Source organism: Lupinus angustifolius, chromosome LG19 (assembly GCF_001865875.1).
Source record: "Lupinus angustifolius cultivar Tanjil chromosome LG19, LupAngTanjil_v1.0, whole genome shotgun sequence".
In the NCBI taxonomy this organism is placed as follows: Eukaryota; Viridiplantae; Streptophyta; class Magnoliopsida; order Fabales; family Fabaceae; genus Lupinus; species Lupinus angustifolius.
This window is the reverse complement of record NC_032027.1, coordinates 11,338,978-11,361,969: the sequence shown is the minus strand read 5'-3', so window position 1 is coordinate 11,361,969 and position 22,992 is coordinate 11,338,978. Positions and strand designations below refer to the sequence as shown.

The 22,992-nt window shown below is 37.3% G+C and overlaps 1 protein-coding gene across 1 annotated transcript; it reads left to right on the top strand.

The window, feature by feature from the left end:
* LOC109333583 (putative BPI/LBP family protein At1g04970) lies at window positions 1,416-19,157 on the top strand. Its single transcript, XM_019569090.1, has 6 exons — window positions 1,416-2,100; window positions 3,042-3,181; window positions 9,547-9,898; window positions 16,921-17,169; window positions 17,353-17,478; window positions 18,783-19,157. Exons 1-6 carry the CDS (start codon window positions 1,693-1,695, stop codon window positions 19,026-19,028), a joined length of 1,521 nt encoding a protein of 506 aa, XP_019424635.1. The 5' UTR covers window positions 1,416-1,692; the 3' UTR covers window positions 19,029-19,157.

The following is a 22,992-nucleotide window of genomic DNA, read 5'->3' as shown; positions in this document are numbered from 1 at the left end:
GATTTTAATTGTTTTGAAAAAGTTGTTTTTAAACCTTTTGTTTTCGGCCTAATTAGCTTTGCTCCACTAACCAAAAAATAAATAAAGTTGGTGAATCATCAATTGACGATTATAAACTCTACATGCTTAGAAGGTAACATGTAATCTATGAAAGTCTGCAACTTCTAAAATAAAATTTCTGACTTGGCTAGAAAATTAAATCAACTTTATACATTGTATTTGATAAAATTTTCAAATCTATTTCTCACATTCATCTCTCATATTTTACTCTTCTTATCTGTCTTTATTACCTGTCTCATGCACATGTGCGTGTAGCATATGTTGTATTTGATAAAATTTTCAAATCTATTTCTCACATTCATTTCTCATATTTTACTCTTCTTATCTGTCTTTATGCACATGTGCGTGGAGCATATGTGTTTTTCACCAATTGAATGCATGGGTAACATGTGCATTTTTAACATTAACCATGCAAATGCACGAGTAATATATGTGTTGTTAACCATGTGAATACACGGGTAACATGTGCATTCTTAACTATGTGAATGCATGAATAATATGTGTATTTTTAACCATGAGAATGTACACCTAATATGTGTTCTTAATCATCCGAATGCTTAGGTAATATGTGTGTTCTTAACCACACAAATGCATAAGTAATATATGTGTTATTAATTATACGAATACACGAGTAATATGTGTATCTTAATCATGTGTAAAAGAAATACCGGTGCAAATGCAAAAGTAATTTATTAGTTTTAATAACTAAAAGTATATGTTAGCAAGAGAAAAGAAATAAGGACACATCAGTTAAAAAATATATTTAAATTAAAAATTTTAAAATTAAATTATTTGTAATGAATTGATACGTATACCTTTTGGGATGGAAGAGAAGATGCGTTCAAGATTTCAGCTAAAAAATTAGCAATACTTCAAGAGAGATAAAATCAATTGACTAGTTATTGATTGAAAAAGAAATGTGGAGCGATTACAGTAATTAATATAAATGATTTTGACTCCAAAAGGTTTAAAGGATAAAGTGCTCACTATGCAAAACTTATATAGTTATTCCTCGAGCAATCTGATGACAAAAGATGAGGATGACAATACTGATTTTAATAAAGTAATTCTGATAATTATTTTAGTTTATTAGTGGGGCTGCTGCTGGAAAATTATTCAATTCATACAGGTAAAACTAGTGTTTCATAGTGTGCCAAGTCTCGTGGTAATGTACTTCAACTAAGAAGAGCTACATTCATGAACATGCCGTACTTATTTTTTCATGTATTTTCTAATAATAAAAATACTATTTTATTATATATAAAATAATAAAAATATATTATTATATTATTTTTTTAATTTATTTTTGTAATATTTGTCTTCCTATTAATGAAAATGATGTTTACTCTACTTCAACACCAACCAATTCAGCCTAGCTACTTCCCATTGGCAGTTATTGCTCTCTGCTTTCAGAATTTCAGCTATTATAAAAGTGTTTCAAATCAATACATAGCCATAATAAAATAAAAATTAGAAAGCCATATCTTGAGTTTTTCATCATAAGACCATGCTCTTGGAATCTTTTAACCAATTTCTGTATCAAGAATATTCAAAGACTTATTAGTCTCCTGAATAAAGTTCTATTTTTTTTCACTTCAATTATCCCTCACACAAGTTTCTATCCGTAAATTCATGGCACCCTTTATTCTTTATGTTCTGTTATCCCATTTATCAATTCAAACCAGTGGGTATATCCAACCCAATGAAGAAGGTTTAATCTCTGGGGTCATAACTGATAAGGGTCTTGATTATGCCAAGGATTTGCTTATAGAAGAAGGTATTGCCTCTTTTGTTCAGCTTCAGCTTCCAGAGGTTGAGAAATCTATCCAAGTCCCGCTAGTTGGAAATGCTAAAGTGGTTCTTTCTAACATCACAATCAAGGGTATTAAAGTCAATTCATCAACTGTTAAAACTGGAGAAACTGGCATAGTTATAGCTGTTTCAGGTGCCAATGCTAATTTGACTATGAAGTGGAGGTATTCTGTTAGCAGTTGGTTAATCCCAATTGGGGTTTCAGATAGTGGGACTGCAACAATAAAGGTATAAAGTTACATTCTTTTAAATTTTGGTTAATTGTGGTAATTGTGTTTGTGAATTATTTTGTAAATAAAAAAATATTTTTAAAATCGAACTGTCTGATGTAACCTGAGGGAAATACGTTGCGGTTTGATGCAGTCAAAATACGGTGTGTTATGGTCGCATTAATATGATTTGGTTACACTGTAATTATAGTGTAATGTCGTAACCATAATATTATAGCCACATCACGATGCGCAATTTAAAATAATGATGGTGCCTATCATGTTATTCATGGTTTTACTTTTTATGGAAATGGACTCCTCTCAGGTATTCTGGAAGCTAGGGGAGTAATATTTGTGTAAATTTTAATTTTATTTAACTTAAAAATATTAAAAAAATTTGGACCCTTAACTTTTTTGTATGCTAAATGTCGAAATTTGGGCCTAGTCTCTAACCACTTTTATGCTATGTTTCTATATTTTTTTTATCTCTAGAGTTGCAATTGTAGAGTTTGGTTTTGCTGAGTAGAAGTGCACATTGGTATTTATGTTTTAATTCATGAGGTTTGACCTTGAAGTTTATTAGTTTGATCAAAATTGGTAAGCCTAGTTGTCCTATGGAAACTATAAAGAAGGAGGTTTTAATGGCATTTTGCCATGTCTTGCAATTGGAATTCAATCAACTTGGTAAAACTTACCGTCTTACCCAATTCTTAGAAAAAGTTGATTTGAAACCATAGCTGTTTAGTTCATGAGACTTTGCTATGAAGTATTTTGACTGCTTCAAACTCTGCACAAATGAGTTTCAGAGTTCATATTTTTGTGATAAAATTAGAATTTGAGGTCATAATTCAATATAATTGATACTGGAGATTAAAAAAAAGGTGTGTTGTATCCATTCACACATATATGCTATTTAATAATAATATCTCTTACTCAGTTGTGTGGTGCTATGTTTGGAAGGTTAAAGATATGCAAGTGGGGCTTACAGTGAATTTGAAGAACCAAGAAGGAACTCTTAATTTGTTTCTTTTAGATTATGGATGTTATGTGAGAAACTTATCTATAAAGTTGGAGGGAGGAGCAACTTGGCTTTACCAAGTGTAAGCAATCCTCTTAAACCATGTTTATGATAATTAGGTAATCTTCACATGTTCTTTCTTAGAGAATTATTTTTTAATTTTTGGTTTTGATTTTCTCAAATTCCCATGTGGGTCAGTTTGGTAAACATTCTATAATGCTTTGTTTGTAGTCATGTGTTGTAACATGAAAATGGGAGAGCAAAGAGTAGAGCTTCCATTATAACTTCAACAACATTTTTTTTCTGCTTGAAATATAGAAATATGTTTTCTAAGGAGGACGAGCTTGGGGCAACACTGAGATTGTTTCTTAGTGATTGATGGGCCTATTATTACAAAGGTGTACCAGAGAAAAAGAAAGAATGGTCAGGGTAAACTTGGAACAAAGAAGAAAGAGTTTGTTGCACATGCTACTAACAACCAAGACACGTGGCAGGCAAGGACTGGTGGGCCAGAACCGGAAATCGTTGGAGGTGAATATAAGGTACCAGAATAGAAGGAAGAGGTAGGCAATATTGGGTGGAAGGAGTAACCTCTGTCACTGCAATCTTGCAACCCTAATTATGGAATTAATATATTATTTTGGTACATTTGCTGTGTGTCCATTCCATTTCTTTTATCACTATCACTGGTACCTATCAAATTAGTATCAGAGCTCCCGGTTCTGGGAGCATCTGGATGGTATCAACAAGGATGGATAACAGACTCGATAATATGGAAAAATGGTTGGAGGGAATGCAGTCATCACTTCAAGAAGCTCTTCGGTTACAAACGAAGACTATGCTGAAGGCGATCACTGATCGTCTAGAAGAGGCAGTAGGTGAGATCAGAGGGATGGGAAGAGAAGGAGTAGGAGAAAACAGTAATAGGGAAGGCAGGGGTCGTAGGGAGGGGTCACGAGGAGATGATGAGATGAGAAGAGATGAAAGAGTAAAAAGGGTGGAGGTACCTTACTTCACCGGCGACGATCCTCATGGATGGGTGTATCGAGCAGAGCGATATTTTGAAGTTAACCGAATTCCGGAGGGAGAGAAGGTGGACACGGCGGTGGTTTGTTTGGAAGGGAAGATGTTGAATTGGTACCAATGGTGGGAATCACGAATGATAGTGACGGTGCTGTGGCCAATGTTCCGGCAAACCCTAATGAGTCGCTTTCAAACTGCAGCATCGGACAATCCTTATGAGATGATGGGGTTGAGACAAAGGGGAACCGTCATGGAATATCGGGAGCAGTTTGAACTTCGTTCAGCTCCATTGCGTTTTGCTGATGAAGAATTTATGAAGGGAGTGTTTATGAATGAGTTGAAGGAAGAAATTAAGGCGGAAGTTAGAATGATGAGTTCTGGAGATCTTCATGAATTAAAGGAAATGGCACAGAAGGTGGAGGAGAGAAATAGGGTATTGGGTCGGTCACCTGGATATTGGACCCGAGGAGGTGGAGTAGGGCCGACCCGCACCGCTTTAACTGGGCGATGGGCCGGGGCCCCAGGAAAACTCACATACTAATCTGGAAAATAACCAATCTGTTGGGCTAAAAGAGAGCATTTCAGCCCAATTTGGCAGAACGGAAAACACGATGCAAAGAGGAGGAATGGGTTTCAAGGAAGGGGAAAACTCATTGGTGAATAGAAGGGGAACGGGGTTCAAAAGGCTAACAAAAGAAGAAGAAAACGAGAAGAGGAGGCGGAACCTATGTTTCAGGTGTGATGAACGGTATTTTCCGGGCCATGTGTGCCGTAACAAAGAGATTCATGTTATTCTGCTGGGTCAAGAAGAAGAAGAGGAAGAAAGGGAGGAAAGTTCAGGAGAACAAGCACATGAAGCTGCAACTGAATGTGAGTAGCACTGCCGGTATGACATCGAAGAACTCTCTCAAGCTTTGGGGGACAGTGAAGGGCCGAAAAGTTATAGTAATGGTGGACTCGGGGGCCTCCCACAATTTCCGGCGTCGGGAATAGTGGAGGAGTTGCAACTACCTATCGAAAATACACAAGGTTATTTTGTGGAGGTGGGTAATGGTCAACGACTGGGAAGCCAAGGAGTTTGCAGGGGAATCGAATTACAACTTCCTACTTCAAAGGTTGTTCAAGATTTTTATTTATTCGACTTGGTAGGGGTGGACGTCATTCTAGGGTTCGAATGGTTGAAGAGATTGGGTAAATTCAGCGCCGATTTGGGGCGATACTTATTGGAGATCCAGTTCAATGGAAAGATTTTTGAAGTTCGTGGGGACCCTGCTCTTTCCAGAACCGTGGCGTCAGTAAAGGCCGTGATGAAGGAAATGCGTAATGAAGCAGAAGCGTATTATGTTGAGTTTGAGATGATGAGTGTGATGTGTTCTCCAGCAGTGAATCCCCCCAGTGACTTCCAGCCACTCATCCAAGAATTCGAGGACATTTTTCAAGAACACACCGAGCTGCCACCGACCACACAGTGCGACCACGCCATTGTTTTAAGAGAAGGAACATATATCCCACATGTTCGTCCTTACAGGCACCCACATAGCCACAAGGAAGAAATTGAGAATTTTGTACAGGAAATGTTAGCAGCAGGGATGATTAGACCCACTGTTAGCCCCTTTTCGAGTCCTTTGATTTTAGTGCGGAACAAAGATGGTGGATGGAGATTCTGTGTCGATTACAGGGCTCTCAACAAAGTTACAGTGCCTAACAAGTTTCCAATTCCTATAATTGAGGAACTTCTGGACGAGCTAGGTGGAGCTACACGTTTTTCTAAGTTGGATTTGAAATCTGGGTATTATCAGATTCGAATAAAGGAGGAAGACATCAATAAAACTGCATTTGCACTCATGAAGGACATTATGAGTATATAGTAATATCATTTGGGCTTACTAATGCTCCCTCAACTTTCCAAGCACTAATGAATGATGTCTTCAAGCCGTATTTGCGGAAGTTTGTGTTAGTGTTCTTTGACGATATCCTTGTGTATAGCCGTGACATGGGATCACATTCGGTTCACTTGAGGTTGGTTTTTCAGATACTCAGAAATCATGTGTTATGAGTCAATTATAAGAAATGTTGTTTTGGGGCAGAACAATTAGAGTATTTGGGGCATCTCATCTCGGGACAAGGGATCCAAGCTAACCCGGACAAGCTTTGTGCAATGACAAAATGGCCCACTCCTAAAGACATTCACGGATTGAGGGGATTTTTGGGACTCACCGGGTACTACCGACGGTTTGTAAGAAATTATGGGGTGATTGCTAAACCTCTGACACAACTTTTGAAGAAAAACAAGTTTCAGTGGTCACAAGATGCTCAAGAAGCCTTTGAGATGTTGAAGGCTACTATGGAAAAATTACCCACTCTAGCCTTACCAGATTTCAATGTGCCTTTTGTGATTGAATCAGATGCCTCTAGTTTCGGCATTGGAGCGGTGCTTATGCAGCAGGGACGACCTCTTGCTTTTGTTAGTCAAGCGCTGTCGGAAAGAGCAAAGTTAAAATCGATTTATGAACGAGAATTAATGGCGATAGTTTTCGCAGTTCAAAAGTGGCGACAATATTTATTGGGGAACCACTTCATTATTCGTACCGATCAAAAGAGTTTGAAATTCTTACTCGATCAAAGGGTGTTAAGGGGTGATCAATTGAAATGGGTAACCAAGTTGTTGGGTTTCGATTTTGAAATTCAATACAAACCCGGATCGGAAAACCGGGTGGCGGATGCATGGAATACAAATCGGTTAAAATGGTTACTAACATGGATTTGGTGGAGTTGGCAGAGGAGATTCTACAAGACCCACAGGTGCAGCAAATTATGCAAGAATTGGTTAAAAACCCAAAATCTCATCCATTATACTCCATTACAAAAGGCTGTTTATGGTACAAAGGGAGGTTGGTGTTGCCCAACAAGTCAGCACACATTTCTCTCTTACTTGTTGAATTTCATGCTTCTCCGTGGGGTGGTCATTCCAGAGTAACCAGGACGTATAAGCGAATTGCTATGATCTTTCATTGGGCGGACATGCGTAGGGATATAGAGAAATTTGTGGCTGAATGTATCATTTGCCAACATAATAAATACCAAGCATTGCGGCCAGCAGGGCTCCTCCAACCTCTTCCAATCCCTAACCATGTTTGGGAGGACGTGTCGATGGATTTTATTGGTGGATTACCGAAGTCCAGTGGTGCTAACACAATTTTCGTGGTAGTTGATCGCCTTAGTAAGTATGCACACTTTATTCTTTTACATCACCCTTATATTTCTAAGGATGTGGCTCGGGTCTTTGTGAAGGAGATTATTCGGTTACATGGTTTTCTAATTTTGACTGTATCAGATCGTGATCGAGTTTTTATGAGTCTATTTTGGAAGGAACTATTCCGTTTAGCCGGTACGAAATTGTGATTTAGCTCTGCATATCACCCACAAACGGATGGTCAGACAGAGGTTATCAATAGAAGACTAGAGACATACTTGCGCTGTTTTGTGGGTGAACATCCTAAACAATGGGTGAAATGGTTGGCTTGGACTGAATTGTGGTTTAATTGTTCATATAATGCCTCTACTCACATGTGTCCTTTTAAGATCCTGTATGGACGGGATCCACCTTCGATTATTCCTTTTCGGAGTGAGAGTACTTCGGTAGCTGCAATGGACATGTTGCTCCGGGAGAGAGATAGCATTCTCGACGAGCTCAAGGCCAATTTGGCTAAGGCTCAACACCGAATACGTGTCCAGGTCGAGAAAAAGAGGAGAGAAGTCGAATTTAAGGTAGGTGATTTCGTGTTTTTAAAGGCTCAACCTTACAGGCTGTGTTCACTTACTTAAAAGGTCAATGAGAAGTTAAGTCCTCGTTTTTATGGCCCTTTTGCGGTTTTGGAAAGGATTGGGATCGTGGCCTACAAATTGCAGCTACCAAAACAACCCCTCCTGCTAGTATTCCTTGTCAATAGTTACCAGCAGGTTTGATGGAGGATTGGGAACTGTTTGTGGTCCCGGAACAAGTATTGGCATGTCGCAAATTGTTGAATGGCAAAACTGAAGTGTTAATCAAGTGGGCTAATCTTCCTGACCATGATAACACTTGGGAGGATTTTGATTTATTCGGCGCGACTTTTCCAGATTTCTACCTTGAGGACAAGGTGCTACTCGTTGGGGAGGGTATTGATGGGCCTATTATTACAAAGGTGTACCAAAGAAAAAGAAAGAATGGTGAGGGTAAAATTGGAACAAAGAAGAAAGAGTTTGTTGCACATGCTACTAACAACCAAGACACGTGGCATGCAAGGACTGGTGGGCCAGAACCGGAAATCATTGGAGGTGAATATAAGGTACCATAATAGAAGGAAGAGGCAGCAATCATTGGGTGGAAGGAGTGACCTCTATCACTGGGGAATCCAGGGAACTTTCTTTACTTTTGGCTATTTCTTTTTTGCATTTTTACATAATAAGAATTTCCATGTACACTGCAATCTTGCAACTCTGATTACGGAATTGATATACTGTTTTGGTACTTTTGCTGTGTGTTCATTCCATTTCTTTTATCACTATCACTGATACCTATCAGTGACCATGAAATCATATTTTCAAATCCTGAAAACAACCAATCTGCTTGCAAGATAAGATTGCACACATCTATCATTCCCAGTGCATTGGACCGCCTTTTTTTTACAGAGATATGTTTTCTAGATTAATATGACCTGACTTTTCAATTAAACCAAACAAATTCTGAAAGGAGACTGAGTTACATGGGCTCTTTTCTCTTTTGCATACTACTAAAAGATTCATATGTTGGAAACCCGTAGACTTGGATTACATTTCTTCTCTAGCCTTTCTTTTCCACATATTCCATGAACATATGATCAATTGATCATAAGTACTAAGCCTTCAGAGTCCAAAAAAAGTTAAAACCCAATTAAGGTGCAACATAGAACCACTTCTTTGCTGTTTGGATTCAGCTAGGAGACTATATAAAATGCCGAAAGCGCATGATCATTACCTTACTGTTTCTCTGGTTACTCTTAACATGAAGGATAGCACTTCAGGCCTTGGTTATTCTCCCATTCCATTTGAAGGGAAAAGAAAAAAAAGCACGGAATAGTGTTACCAAGGGATTCCAGAATTCTTGCTTCCTTTTGAAAGGAGTAGTTCTGCAAGTGCATAGTTTTATGACTTGTTCCCTTTTATATGGTGAACTTTGATTAAAGAATAAGTGCATCTGTTCTACTCTAGGCTAAGTAGCTAGGCTTGTCTTATGATACTTTTATTTTGTGATAAGAACCCTTGTTGTATAATAGTACTGTTATTAAACTAGTTCTTCCTTTCAAACATGTGTTAATTGATAGCTTAGAATGATTTTTCCTTTCATGGTATCATGATTTTGTCTCACATTTAATGAGGATTATGCCATTTTCTTTGTTTTTTCAGGCTAGTAGATACTTTTGAAGGGAGTATAGCATCTTCAGTTGAAAAGGCTATTACAGAAAAGATAAGAGAAGGGATAGAGAAGCTTGACAATTTATTGCAATATCTTCCAAAGCAAATCTCACTAGACAAAACTGCAACCTTAAATGTTTCTTTCGTTGGCAATCCTGTGTTGAGTAACTCTTCTATTGCAATTGCAGTTAATGGTTTATTCACTGGGAGAAATGAAGTTTCAGTACCTCAAGTTTACCCGAAAGAATTTGAGATTTCTTCTGCCTGTGGTGGCTTACCAAAGATGATAAAGGTTTCAATACATGAAAATGTGTTCAAATCTGCTTCCCTGGTTTACTTCAATGTAAGTTTCTGAACTTTTTACTTCTTGTTTGACATGCCTCTATTACCATAAAAACATTGTAGAAGAAACAATCTGTCTGTGTTCACATGAAACCTAGAAGAAGAAGAAATAGACAGTTTTGGTTGGGTAAAAACATTGTCTTTCTACACTTTCACCCTGCATCATTTAGATATACATGTTCTAATTGAAATATGTTATTATATGAAGTCTCATATTGCCTAGTAGTAGACTGGATGAGAGTAACAATGTTATATATTGGACTCAAGTTTTTTGTTATTACATGCACCACATAAAATAGAAAAACTCCATGGACATTTGATAAGGCTCAATCCAGGCCAAGAGTGACAAATGTATACAAAAGGGGCAAGAGGGGAGTTTGGTTGAAGTAAAATAACCAAACTTACCTATTATACCCTTGGGTAGTTAGGTAGTTATTCCTATTTCTATAAATAGGAAGTAGTTAAGAGAAGTTAGTTAGTTTTTGAGAGGGAAAGTTCTCTGATTGTGGAATCAGGAACAGGGGAGGATCGTGGGATCCATTGTATTCCTAATTCTTCTATTCTTCTTCCTAATTCAATAAAATCCTCTACTAGAACCCTAGCAGAATCAAATTGATTCTGGTTAGGGGCATTTCCTTTTGCTAATTCTTTCTTTCTCTAATTCTTTTGATACCAGTGTTTATCACTGGTATCAGAGCACCGTTTCTGGTGCCTGAGGGGAGTGAGAACCACCCACGATTCTGCTGCAGTTTGCTAATGGTATCCACCAGAAGCATGTCACGAGAAGACGAAGATTGGGAGGGGATGAAAAAAGACAGAGAAGAGCTACGTATGCGTGTGGAGTTCAATGAGGCACGCATGAAGAAGACGGAGGATCTACTCGAAGCTATAGCTTCGAAATTGGGGATTATGAGTGACAACCAGAATCCAGAAAGGAGTAGTGAGAACGATGAGGAGGTAGAAAGTCAGAAATTACCTGTGAGCCACGATAAATGGAGGAAGCTGGAGATTCCAATTTTCAGTGGTGATGATGCGCATGGGTGGATCCAGAAATTGGAGAGGTATTTCTCCATGAGAGCTATTACAGAAGCGGAAAGGATGCAAGCAACCATGGTGGCCCTAGATGGGAGAGCTCTTAGTTGGTTTCAGTGGTGGGAGAGATGTAACCCAACGCCTACTTGGAGCAGTTTCAAGATTGCAGTGGTAAGGAGATTCCAACCCTCCATGATCCAAAATCCTTTTGAATTGTTGTTAGCCCTAAAACAGGAGGGGAGTGTTGAGTTGTATGTAGAAGAATTTGAGAAATACGCAGGGGCTTTATTGGATACTAATCAAGATGTGGTGAAAGGAATTTTCTTGAATGGGTTGAGAGAGGAGGTTAGGGCAGAAGTGAAGTTGTATGAACTGAGCACCCTAGCTGAGATGATACAAAAAGCCATACTCATTGAACAGAAAAATACAGTTGTGAATAGGAGGCCTAATGGAGGATTTGGGAGGTCTACTGCTCCTTCCAGGAACTCTGCTTATAGCAGGGTGGTGGCAGTGGAACCTTCTAATATGAGTAATAGTAGGAGGGAGGGGTCCTCAACAGGGAGTAGTGGGGTTGGAAGTTCCAGAGGGGTTCAGGAGGTTGATCACTTTAGAAGCAGAGGGGAATATAGGAGGCTTACCAGTGGGGAGATGAGGGAGAAGAGAGAAAAAGGTCTCTGTTTCAGGTGTGATGAACCTTTTTCTAGGGATCATGTATGCCAAAAGAAGCAACTGAGGATGCTCATCTTGGGTGAAGGGGAGGAATCTGAGGGAGAAATGGAGAGTGGGCAGGAGGTTGATGTCTTCAACTCCTTGCAGTTGTCATTGTATTCCATAGGGGGGTTCACATCTACCAAGTCTTGGAAGATCAGGGGAAGTCTAGGGGGGAGATCAGTAGTGGTCATGATTGACTGTGGAGCTTCACATAACTTCATAGCCAAGGAATTGGTGGAGGATATGGGGTTGAAGGTGCAAGAAACCAAGGCTTATTTTGTAGAAGTAGGGGATGGCCACCGAGTGAAGTGTCAAGGGAGGTGTCATCAACTCCAATTAATTTTGCAAGGGCTTGAGGTGGTACAGGATTTTTACCTGTTTGGGTTGAAGGGGGTGGACTTAGTGCTAGGCATTGAGTGGTTGGCAGGATTGGGCAGAGTTAGTGCTGATTTTGGGAAGATGGTGTTGAATATAAGCAGAGAAGGGTCTACTTTCACACTGACAGGGGATCCTACTTTAACAAGGACAGAATTGTCATTAGGAGCCTTCATGCAGGTTCTCAAGGAAGAAGGGGAAGGCCTACTCATTCAATATGGTACACCCCATCAGGTTCAGGGTGCAGTGGGAGTGCCCAAGGAGTTACAGCAGGTGCTCTTCCTGTTTCAGGATGTTTTCCAAGAACCTCAGGGTCTTCCTCCCTCAAGGAGACATGATCATGCTATTCACTTGAGAGAGGGCACAGAGGTCCCTAATATTAGACCTTATAGGTGTCCACACTACCAGAAGGCTGAAATTGAAAGGTTGGTAGCAGAAATGATGGGGGCAGGGGTGACCAGGCCTAGTATAAGCCCCTATTCTAGCCCTGTCATCCTGGTGAAGAAGAAGGATGGGGGGTGGAGGTTTTGTGTGGACTACAGGGCTCTTAACAAGATCACTGTACCCAACAAATTTCCTATTCCTTTGATTGAAGAACTGCTTGATGAGTTAGGGGGTGTCAGGGTGTTTTCCAAATTGGATCTCAAGGCAGGGTACCATCAGGTTAGAATGAAGGAGGCAGATGTTGAGAAGACTGCTTTTAGAACTCATGATGGGCACTATGAGTTCTTGGTAATGCCCTTTGGGCTCACCAATGCCCCTTCTACATTTCAATCCATGATGAATGAAATTTTGAGACCCTATTTGAGGAAGTTTGCCTTAGTATTTTTTGATGATATCTTAGTCTACAGCTTGGACTTAGAGACACACTGCCAACATCTACAACAAGTGTTGACCCTATTAGCAGAACATCAGTTGAAGGCAAATCAGAAAAAGTGTAGTTTTGGGCAGACTAGCATTGAGTACCTAGGTCACATCATCTCTGGAGAGGGGGTATCTGCTGATTTATCTAAAGTAGAGGATATGGTGACCTGGCCTCAACCTACCAACATTAAGGCCTTGAGGGGGTTCCTAGGGCTCACTGGTTACTATAGGAAGTTTGTTCAGAATTATGGCAGGATTGCTAAGCCACTTACTGAGTTGTTAAAGAAGGATTCTTTCAAGTGGGGTTCTGAGGCCACTATTGCTTTTGAAGAGTTGAAGAAGGCCATGACTACTCTGCCTCTACTGGCTGTTCCTAACTTTGAGAAGGTTTTCACTCTAGAGACAAATGCATCCAGCAAGGGATTGGGAGCAGTCCTGATGCAGGAGGGAAGACCCCTAGCTTTTTGGAGCCAGGGTCTGTCCCTAAGAGCTCAACAGAAATCTGTATATGAGAGGGAGTTGATGGCCTTGGTCCAGGCCATTCAAAAATGGAGGCACTACTTAGTTGGCAGGCATTTCATTGTCAAAACTGACCAGAAAAGTCTGAAATTTCTCACTGAATAGAGGTTATTCTCAGATGAGCAATTCAAATGGGCAGCTAAGTTGGTTGGGCTAGATTTTGAGATTCACTATAAGCCAGGATGTGAAAATTCTGTGGCAGATGCTCTTTCCAGGAGGCTTATGTACTCTGCCATATCCCTTATCAGCAGTGAGGAGATTGATTTATGGAATGCAGAGTTGCAACAAGACACCAAGTGGAAGCAGGTTATCCAAGAGATTATCATCTCTCCTACATCTCACCCAGGATATGAGTTAAGGAAGGGGGTCCTTTATTATAAGGGCAGGTTGGTGTTGTCCAAACATTCCAATAGAATTCCTATCATAATGGCAGAATGCCATGATACTCCCATGGGAGGACACTCTGGCCATCTCAGGACATACAAGAAGATTGCCAACTTTTTATACTGGGTGGGAATGAAGACTGATATCAAGAGGTTTGTAGAGGAGTGTGAGGTGTGTCAGAAGAACAAGTATTCTACCCTAGCTCCTGCAGGGCTCTTACAACCCATCCCTATACCTCAGGAAGTATGGGGGGATATCTCTATGGACTTTATAGGGGGGCTACCCCGAATCAAGGGCAAGGATACTATCTTTGTGGTGGTAGACAGATTGTCCAAGTATGCTCACATGTTTGCTTTGGGACACCCTTACTCAGCAAGAGATGTGGCTACTCTGTTCCTAAAGGAAGTGGTTAAGCTCCATGGATTTCCCTCTAGCATCATTTCTGATAGAGACTCTGTGTTCCTCAGCCAGTTTTGGAAGGAGATATTCAAGGTTGCTGGCACACAACTCAAGTTTAGTACTTCTTATCATCCTCAAAGTGATGGGCAGACTGAGGTGGTTAACAGATGCTTGGAGACCTACCTTAGGTGTTTTGCTGGCCCTAAACCCAAGCAGTGGTTAGAGTGGCTATCCTGGGCTGAATTCTGGTTCAATTCTAATTATAATGCTTCAGCTGGGATGACACCCTTTAAAGCATTATATGGCAGAGAAGCACCAACTCTACTGAAGGCAGGGGCCATTCCCTCTAAGGTGGATGAGGTAAACAAGATGGTGATACAGAGAGATGGGGTATTGGCAGAATTGAAGGAAAATTTGTTGAAAGCTCAGAATTTGATGAAGCAGCAGGCAGATAAGCATAGGAGAAATGTGGGATTTGAGTTGGGAAATTGGGTATATCTCAAGTTACAACCCTACAAACTCAAGTCTTTGGCTAAGCGCCCTTATGCTAAGCTAGCTCCTAGGTACTATGGTCCTTACCAAGTGATTGAGAAAGTGGGAGCAGTTGCTTATAAGTTGGCTTTACCCCCTCATGCCAGAATACACCCAGTATTCCACATATCTTTGCTGAAGCAGGCTCTAAAACCTCAACAAACACCTCAGGCACTTCCTCCAATGTTGAATGAAGAATTGGAATTAAATATTGCCTAGTAGTAGACTGGATGAGAGTAACAATGTTATATATTGGACTCAAGTTTTTTGTTATTACATGCACCACATAAAATAGAAAAACTCCATGGACATTTGATAAGGCTCAATCCAGGCCAAGAGAGTTTTTTGTTATTACATGCACCACATAAAATAGAAAAACTCCATGGACATTTGATAAGGCTCAATCCAGGCCAAGAGTGACAAATGTATACAAAAGGGGCAAGAGGGGAGTTTGGTTGAAGTAAAATAACCAAACTTACCCATTACACCCTTGGGTAGTTAGGCAGTTATTCCTATTTCTATAAATAGGAAGTAGTTAAGAGAAGTTAGTTAGTTTTTGAGAGGGAAAGTTCTCTGATTGTGGAATCAGGAACAGGGGAGGATCGTGGGATCCATTGTATTCCTAATTCTTCTATTCTTCTTCCTAATTCAATAAAATCCTCTACTAGAACCCTAGCAGAATCAAATTTATTCTGGTTAGGTCCATTTCCTTTTGCTAATTCTTTCTTTCTCTAATTCTTTTGATACCAGTGTTTATCAACATTCAGGCTCATGAGTGTGTTATAGCTTGTAATCCTTATTCTAACTGCTCAACGCTCTCAGGACGTAGGCAGAGTTGGTCGAACCCCATTAATAAATTTACTTAATATTCCCCTCAACCAAACTACTTGAGTAGCATAATTACTTGCTACTACATGTACTCTGCCTCTGCTACAAAACTACCTCTCCATTTGAATTTTACATTGTTATGTACACTACTTTGATTGGCTTCTTTTCTTCTGGAAGTATTGATAACTTCTATGTGGCATTCTTCTTAATAGGATGAAATTCTTCATGCCTGCTAGATGTTAAATACATCTCCGTCAAGCGTTTTCACATAGCATAATTTGATCTACATTGAAAACATTTGTTAGTACATGTTGTACTTGGTTTTCACTGTGCTTGTGCTTGTACTTGCCTGCCATTTTAATATATCTAGCTCTAATGACAATTAAAAGTAATTGCCTTGTTGAAATTAATATGCTATGGGAAGAAAATGTGAGCACTCTTTAGTGCCCCAATTTTCTGTTGAAAATTGGTTACACGACGGATTAGAGTCGCCACTATATTTTTGCGGTCAAAATGTAGAAGACCAAAGAGAAAAAAAATATATACGCCATCATTGACTCCTAAATAAAAGTAATGCCAATGAATGATGAATGATACACTGAGTGTGTATAAATCTTTACAGTCAGTGCATAAATATTACACTCAAGACCAAATCAAAGACCAAATTTCCCAGTCCATAATTGACTCCCAAGCCTAAATTTCTAAATCAAAGATCAATGCATCCCAACAATGGGCAAATAGGGTTTTTTATATTTTTACCGCAAAAATATAGTGACGACTCCAACCAATCGTGTATTCGGTGTTCAACCGAAAACCAGGGCATGACACATTCAAAGAACAAAATTCAATCTCACAATTCTCTCTTACATACAAGCTCCCTTGAGCCTTTTCTTTTTTTCTGTTTTAATTTTTCATGAGTACATTACAATTGTTTACAACCTTTCATATTTATAGGACTTATAAGTTGGTTAAACAATAACACAACCATATTAGAATTAGTTGTCAATCTAATCTTTTGACTAATAGATAAAGATGGAACAACTTCTACCTGTTTCCCTCAAATTTCTAGCTTCAAATCTAGTTTGAAGGTTTGTCATGAAACTCTTAATTGGGTGCTCTAATGTTGTGGGACTAACTTCATTTGGAATAAAAGGATTGTTTTGTCTGAGATCAGTAGACATTAGAATACTAAGTTGCAGCACAATATCTGAGAATTGAGTCCTATATAAAAACGGGAAAATAGTGCTGATTCATTTTTATACAGTAACTGAATGGATCCAATTTACTAAACGCGTTTTAAAGATTGATGTTGGCTACTTTTAAATTATTTTATACTAAACAATAGTTTGATTTGGTAGTTTATCATGTTCTTGTGCCCAGGCAGGCAGTATGCAATTGGTTATTGATGAACTACCTGAGAAGACTATTTTGAACACTGCTGAGTGGAGATTCATTGTTCCTCAATTATACAAGAGTTATCCAAATGATGACATGCAGCTTAATATCACTGTATCTTCCCCACCAGTTATACAAGTGACCAACCAAGATATCGATGCAACCATTTTTGTCGATATAACTGTTGATGTTCTGGAAGATGGTGAAGTCATACCTGTTGCATGCATCTCAGTGGTATGCTTGATTCTTGTCCATAAGTAGAAGCTAATGCGCTTAAGTAGTTAAAACTTGCTCCTAATGTGCCTCTTTGCAATATTATGATTATTCTGCATGACATTCAAACTTTGTCATAATATTGTCATATACAATACAGAGTCAGGTCTTGATCTTTCAACCATTGTTCATGCTTATGTACAGGATATTAGTGCTTCATGTGCTGCGGAAATCGTGGGAAACAGGATTGCTGGTAGGCTCAAATTACAAAAGTTTTCTGCGTACTTGAAATGGAGCAAAATAGGGAAACTGCACATGAAACTTATTCAGGTAAATCAGAATAAAAGTATTGGTCTTGTTTGTACCTATGTATTTTTTATTCAAAATTGGATGAAACTAAACTGTTGGACCAAATGAGTTCCACCTAATTTGGGGAATACTATTGGATAGTAATTTAATCCATCAGTTTTTCTGTTTTAGTTATAAACTAGTCTAACCATAAGCCCGAGTGTTACACATTCTTGTTAAAAAATTTAAACATTCATTGTTATAGTTGTTTTTACTTCATTATCATTGGTCTGAGACAACACCTCAGACAACAGATATTTGTTCGGGTAGAGGTATAGTAAAGTACGTTCAAAGGTGCCAGGCCTGGTTATTTCCCTTATACCATACCATTCATTATTTCTGTTACAATAGCACAATCATTTGACTTATGGAAGGAGAAGGTGGGTATTGTATTCCTTTCTTGTAGTAGTAACAGCTATTCCATGCACCGTCAACTACTCTTTGACATATTTTTCTCTCTTATCCTTTATTGTTAGATAGGATAAAAAATGATAGAACTCACTTATATGTTGAGGAATTTTGAGAAGTGAAAAGTGTATATAATAAGCTAGTACCTTGACTTATGTAGAACAAGACACAGTAACGTATTACTAACCTATTTTCTGACTCATGAAACCAATCTAACTAAGTTATAACGAACCAGGATCTTTTGTCTCAAAATATGCCCGTCCTTATGTCTCAAGCCAATCATATCTCACCAAATCACATAAAAATGTTGTTATATTTTTTTAATTTTCTTTTCTAGTATGTGTCAAATTTCCATTGGATTGGGACACAATGAGACACAGAAAAGTGGGACAGATGATCCCCATCCAGTTCTAACTAACACTAATCATGCTCTAACTATATTCTGACTATGGTAATACAGGTTTCACTTTATCAATTTACTTATCACTCTATACATAGTCTTGCTACTTTTTATTTTAGAGTAAATACCCATTATGTTTTTTGACCTTAACAGTTTGGTCCCTGAAAAATTGAAAAATTCAAAATGGTCCAAAAAATTCAAATGTATGTCAAATTTGTCACTTTTAGCATGTTTTACAACATATGGTATGGACTAATTTGACTAAAAAAGACAAATTTAACCCATATGTGAAATTTTTGGGACCATTTTGAGTTTTTCAAATTTTAAGGGACCAAACTAGTAAGGTCGAAAAACATGAGGGATTAAAATGAGTATTTACTTTTATTTTATAGGATATAGGATACTGTTGTTAAACCATAATCTCTATCTATCCAAGCATCCATGAATCTAACTTTTTCAACCTTGTTAATGTTTGCAGCCACTAATGTCAACTGCCCTCAAAACTGTCATCATACCATACCTGAATTTTCAATTAAAGAGAGGGCTCACATTTCCAATTATTGATGGTTTTGCTTTTCAGAAGGCAAATATTTTGTATGCTCCTCCATGGATTGCGGCGTGCAGTGATGTTTCCTTCTTAGGAGAATACTATACCAGCAACCAACTCATCAATCATAAAATTACTCTAAAAAATGTTTCTGATGTGTTCATGCTAAGGGAATGAGCAACCTGTCTATAAAGTAGTATAGTCTGAATAATATGTATGTAGAAATCCATTTATAAGCGTCTTGTATGCATATGTTTCAAAAGAATATTGACCAAATCAAACATGAAACTTTGTCATTTCATATACCACCACTTGTGGTTAGTTCAAAAAATCAGCTGTTGCAATGTGAATTATTTTATAATTAATTTTTTTTTTGAATTCGATGCAGCATGATGTACTCCGATGTGGCCTGGTGCGATCCAAATGTGTATGATGCTGTTGCATTGCGGCAATATCATTGTAATTCGGAGTCACGCCATAATTGCGTTGTGATGCGGTTGCAGCGGTCACCGCAACCGCAATATTGCGGTCGCAGCGGTCACCGCAACCGCAATATTGCGGTCGCATCAAGCGATGCGGTCCACAATTTAAATCACTGGAAAAAAAATGTATTTAAATTAAAAATTTAGTAATTAAGTATACTCATAAATGATGACACATAAAATAACACTTTTTGTAGGAGGATATCCCACATACTTGTGCCGCTGATAGTTACTATACCCCTACCTGTCGGATTCAGCCTTATGTATACCATGCTGCCATGAACATTACTTGTTAAAAATTGTACTACCATTTCTTGTGTTAGACAAGTCTCATAACTCGTTTTTATTAATACAACAATTAAAAATTTATCTTTCTTATTACAGTAGTTAAAAATTCACTACTTAGGAGATGGGATGAGTTGTGTTTTATTAGGACCATCATAAAAGGAAAGAATATATCACTTTATTTTATGATATATGTCACTTTCTTGTAAACATAAGATTTTATTAAAAGAATATATCATTTTCTTTTGATATTTTTCGTTTTTATTTTGATGTTTTAAAAGTAGAAGACTCAATTATATCTTATTTTTCATCTATATTGTTTTCACTTTCTATTTCTCTCTCTAAATTATGGGAAATATATGAAATTTAAATGATACTATTTTTGTTAAAATATATGTAATTTTAATGATTTCTTAATTGGTGCAAACATATCACAGCATGTGGAACAAAATGAGTATTATCATATTAAATCGAATTTAAAAAATATTGTGTCATCAAAGATGTTACAGAGCTGAAACATACTAGGCTGTTATTTTTAAGACATTTTGTGGCTGCTAAAAATATGTAAAAATATTATTAACTATGACTTCCTTAGGATAAAATAACATAAATCATTGTTTCAGATAACCATCATAGTGTCACTTGAAGATTATAAGTACTACAAATAGAAAGAGAGAGAAGATGAATAAAAATGCAGAGAAGAGAGAGAAGAAAAGTTGTTGAAATGTGTCTCGACTAGTGTGGTTTTTCAAGATCTGAGGCTCTACTAATAGAACTGAGAGCTCAAACAACCAGAAATTGGACTGCCAAAATCACATCCATTATAGAAAACGAATGAGCAAATGGAGCGTAAAAGGAGCGGAAGCTAGCGCATGTGGGTCAGGTGCGAGCCACTATAGGTCGTATATTGGCGTGTGCTCAACTTTTAAAAACGTGTCAAACACTTGCTAATGTGGATCGAGGGTGTCTTTTGAATGATTAAAAAAAATAATTAAAATGAAATAAAGGCCAAATTTTGTAAAAACGATTTACACCATATAGTTCAAACACAAACCAAAACTAGGTCAGTCGATGGTGGTGGCGCAAATGGGTGTGTGTGGTGGTCATTTGGTGTGCATCCTTCCCACCACAAAACCTTAACAATCCTTGTGCACACCCTAAGAAGCAACTTCCTTAATCATAAACATTGTTCAAGTATTCATACTATCCAATTTGGGACTTACTATCTTTTAAATTCATAAATTCCAACAATCCCTCACTTGAATCTAAATTTTTTTCCAGAAAAGAATTTGTAATCTCTATAAGATTGCGTATAAATAAAGTTGTCTCTTGATTTCAACCATTGCATGATGATTAAAAATCAAATTTTACTAGATGACTCGAAGTTTTGAACTCTGCATCTGACATAAGTCACACAACCTCTTCAAGGGCGTCTTTTGAATGACCAATGATTTTAAAGGTCATACATGTCTATCACAATATAGTGAATACTATAAAAATTTATGTTCAGAATTTCATAGTAAGCAAACCATACTTCCATATTCGTACTTCCATATTCGTATAAGTGAGTCTATCAAGATTGCTCCTAAACCCTCAGTACACCACTTCAAATAGAGTATGTAACCCTAATTTTCATAACAAAAATGATAAAATATGAGAAAGCTTAAAAATTATATAATCATTCATAATCTATTTAGTAAAAAAATATCTTTAATTTTTTTAAATATACAATAAAATATATTAAAAAATAAATTGAATTTTTACAATGACACTATGCACAAAACAAACGGGTAAAACATAATACACAAATAATCTAGACCCTAATACAAATGTTATAAAATAAAGTAGTAATACTTATTCCAATTCCTCATATTTTTCGGCCTTACTAGTTTGGTCCCTCAAAAACTGAAAAATCTAAAATGGTCCCTAAAAATTTCAAATGTGAGTCAAAGTAATTCTTTTTAGGGTCAAATTAGTGTCACCAGGTGTTGTAAAACACGTTAAAAAAACTTATTTCACCTACATTTGAAATGAGACTAATTTAAGATTTTTATTTTTTGAGGGACCAGACTGGTAAGATCAGAAAACATAAGAGATTGAAATAAGTATTTACTCTAAAATAATATATACAATAAAAATAATTTATATAAGAGTGAGATGTATGACCACATTAAATGAGTCTTCAACATGATTTAAACTTGTAGTCCTTATATATCTCACCTAAAAATGTGAGAAAACCAAAACATATGAGATAAAAATCAATATATTTCACTACTTAAATTTATAATACTTATCTTTTAGCATAAAAATGAGTCTTCATGTCAACATAATCAATTTGAATATATGACTTTAAATATCTCTAACTTTCAGTTTGTGATTAAAAATTTGCACACAACATACTTATCTTTATGTGACTCAGAATTCGATTGTATGTGCTCAGACTAATCAACAGATCCTAAGATCCCATTAAAGAAATTATTTTACCACATACAAAAATAATTTCAAAAGTCTTTTTCTTAAGACAAAAACTATAGTTGCAAATTTTAAGTAATAGGCTGTATAATTTTTTCTTCATGAAGCCTAAGCTTTTTAGTGACATAAGTTATCTCTTCTTAAGGAATCATACCAATCTAAGTCTTAGTTACCATAAATGTCAAAGTCACACAATTGGTTAGAGAACTCTAAGAAATGAGTACTGAATAATCTTTTTTTACGGCTCAAGAAATTTGTTCTCACCCTTTAATCCAAAGTCAAGTGAAAAGATAAGATAAAGGAATAAACCTCATATAGTAATCACTTAAAGTAAGAGAGCTTTTAATCTTGATAACCCTGTTAGGTTATTCTCACTCATGAGAAATCATGTGTCCAAATAGAAGAAATTTTATATTAATGTTAACTAAATTCACACTTTTATGGCATCACATATAAATTTATATCTTTTTATATATGTAAAACTAGCCTCATATTTTTCTCAAGAAGTATCTAAAAATCATGTAAAGAACATTGATTCCCTAGATGATGGTGTTGAAAGGTTTATTTGGGAGGAGGGTTTTCCCCTCTCAACAAATCGTCATGGCAGTAGTGCCAATTTGTTGAAAGCGGAATTCCTCTTCTTTGGTATGTTTCATTTTTATTTGATTAAGTAAGTGAATTTGGTTTTATTCTGTGTTCGCCATCTCGGCTTTGTTGAAATAAATTCCAACGCCGGTATAATGGTTTCAAGAATATTCCAGTTACAACTTACTTCTAATAATCATGTGAACAAGTTTTTCTTTCTTTGCCCCATCTCGACTTTGTTAGAATAAATTCTAATGCCTGTACAATGGTATCGAAGCAATCCCCTATTACATAATTATTAAGTACCTTTGAATACC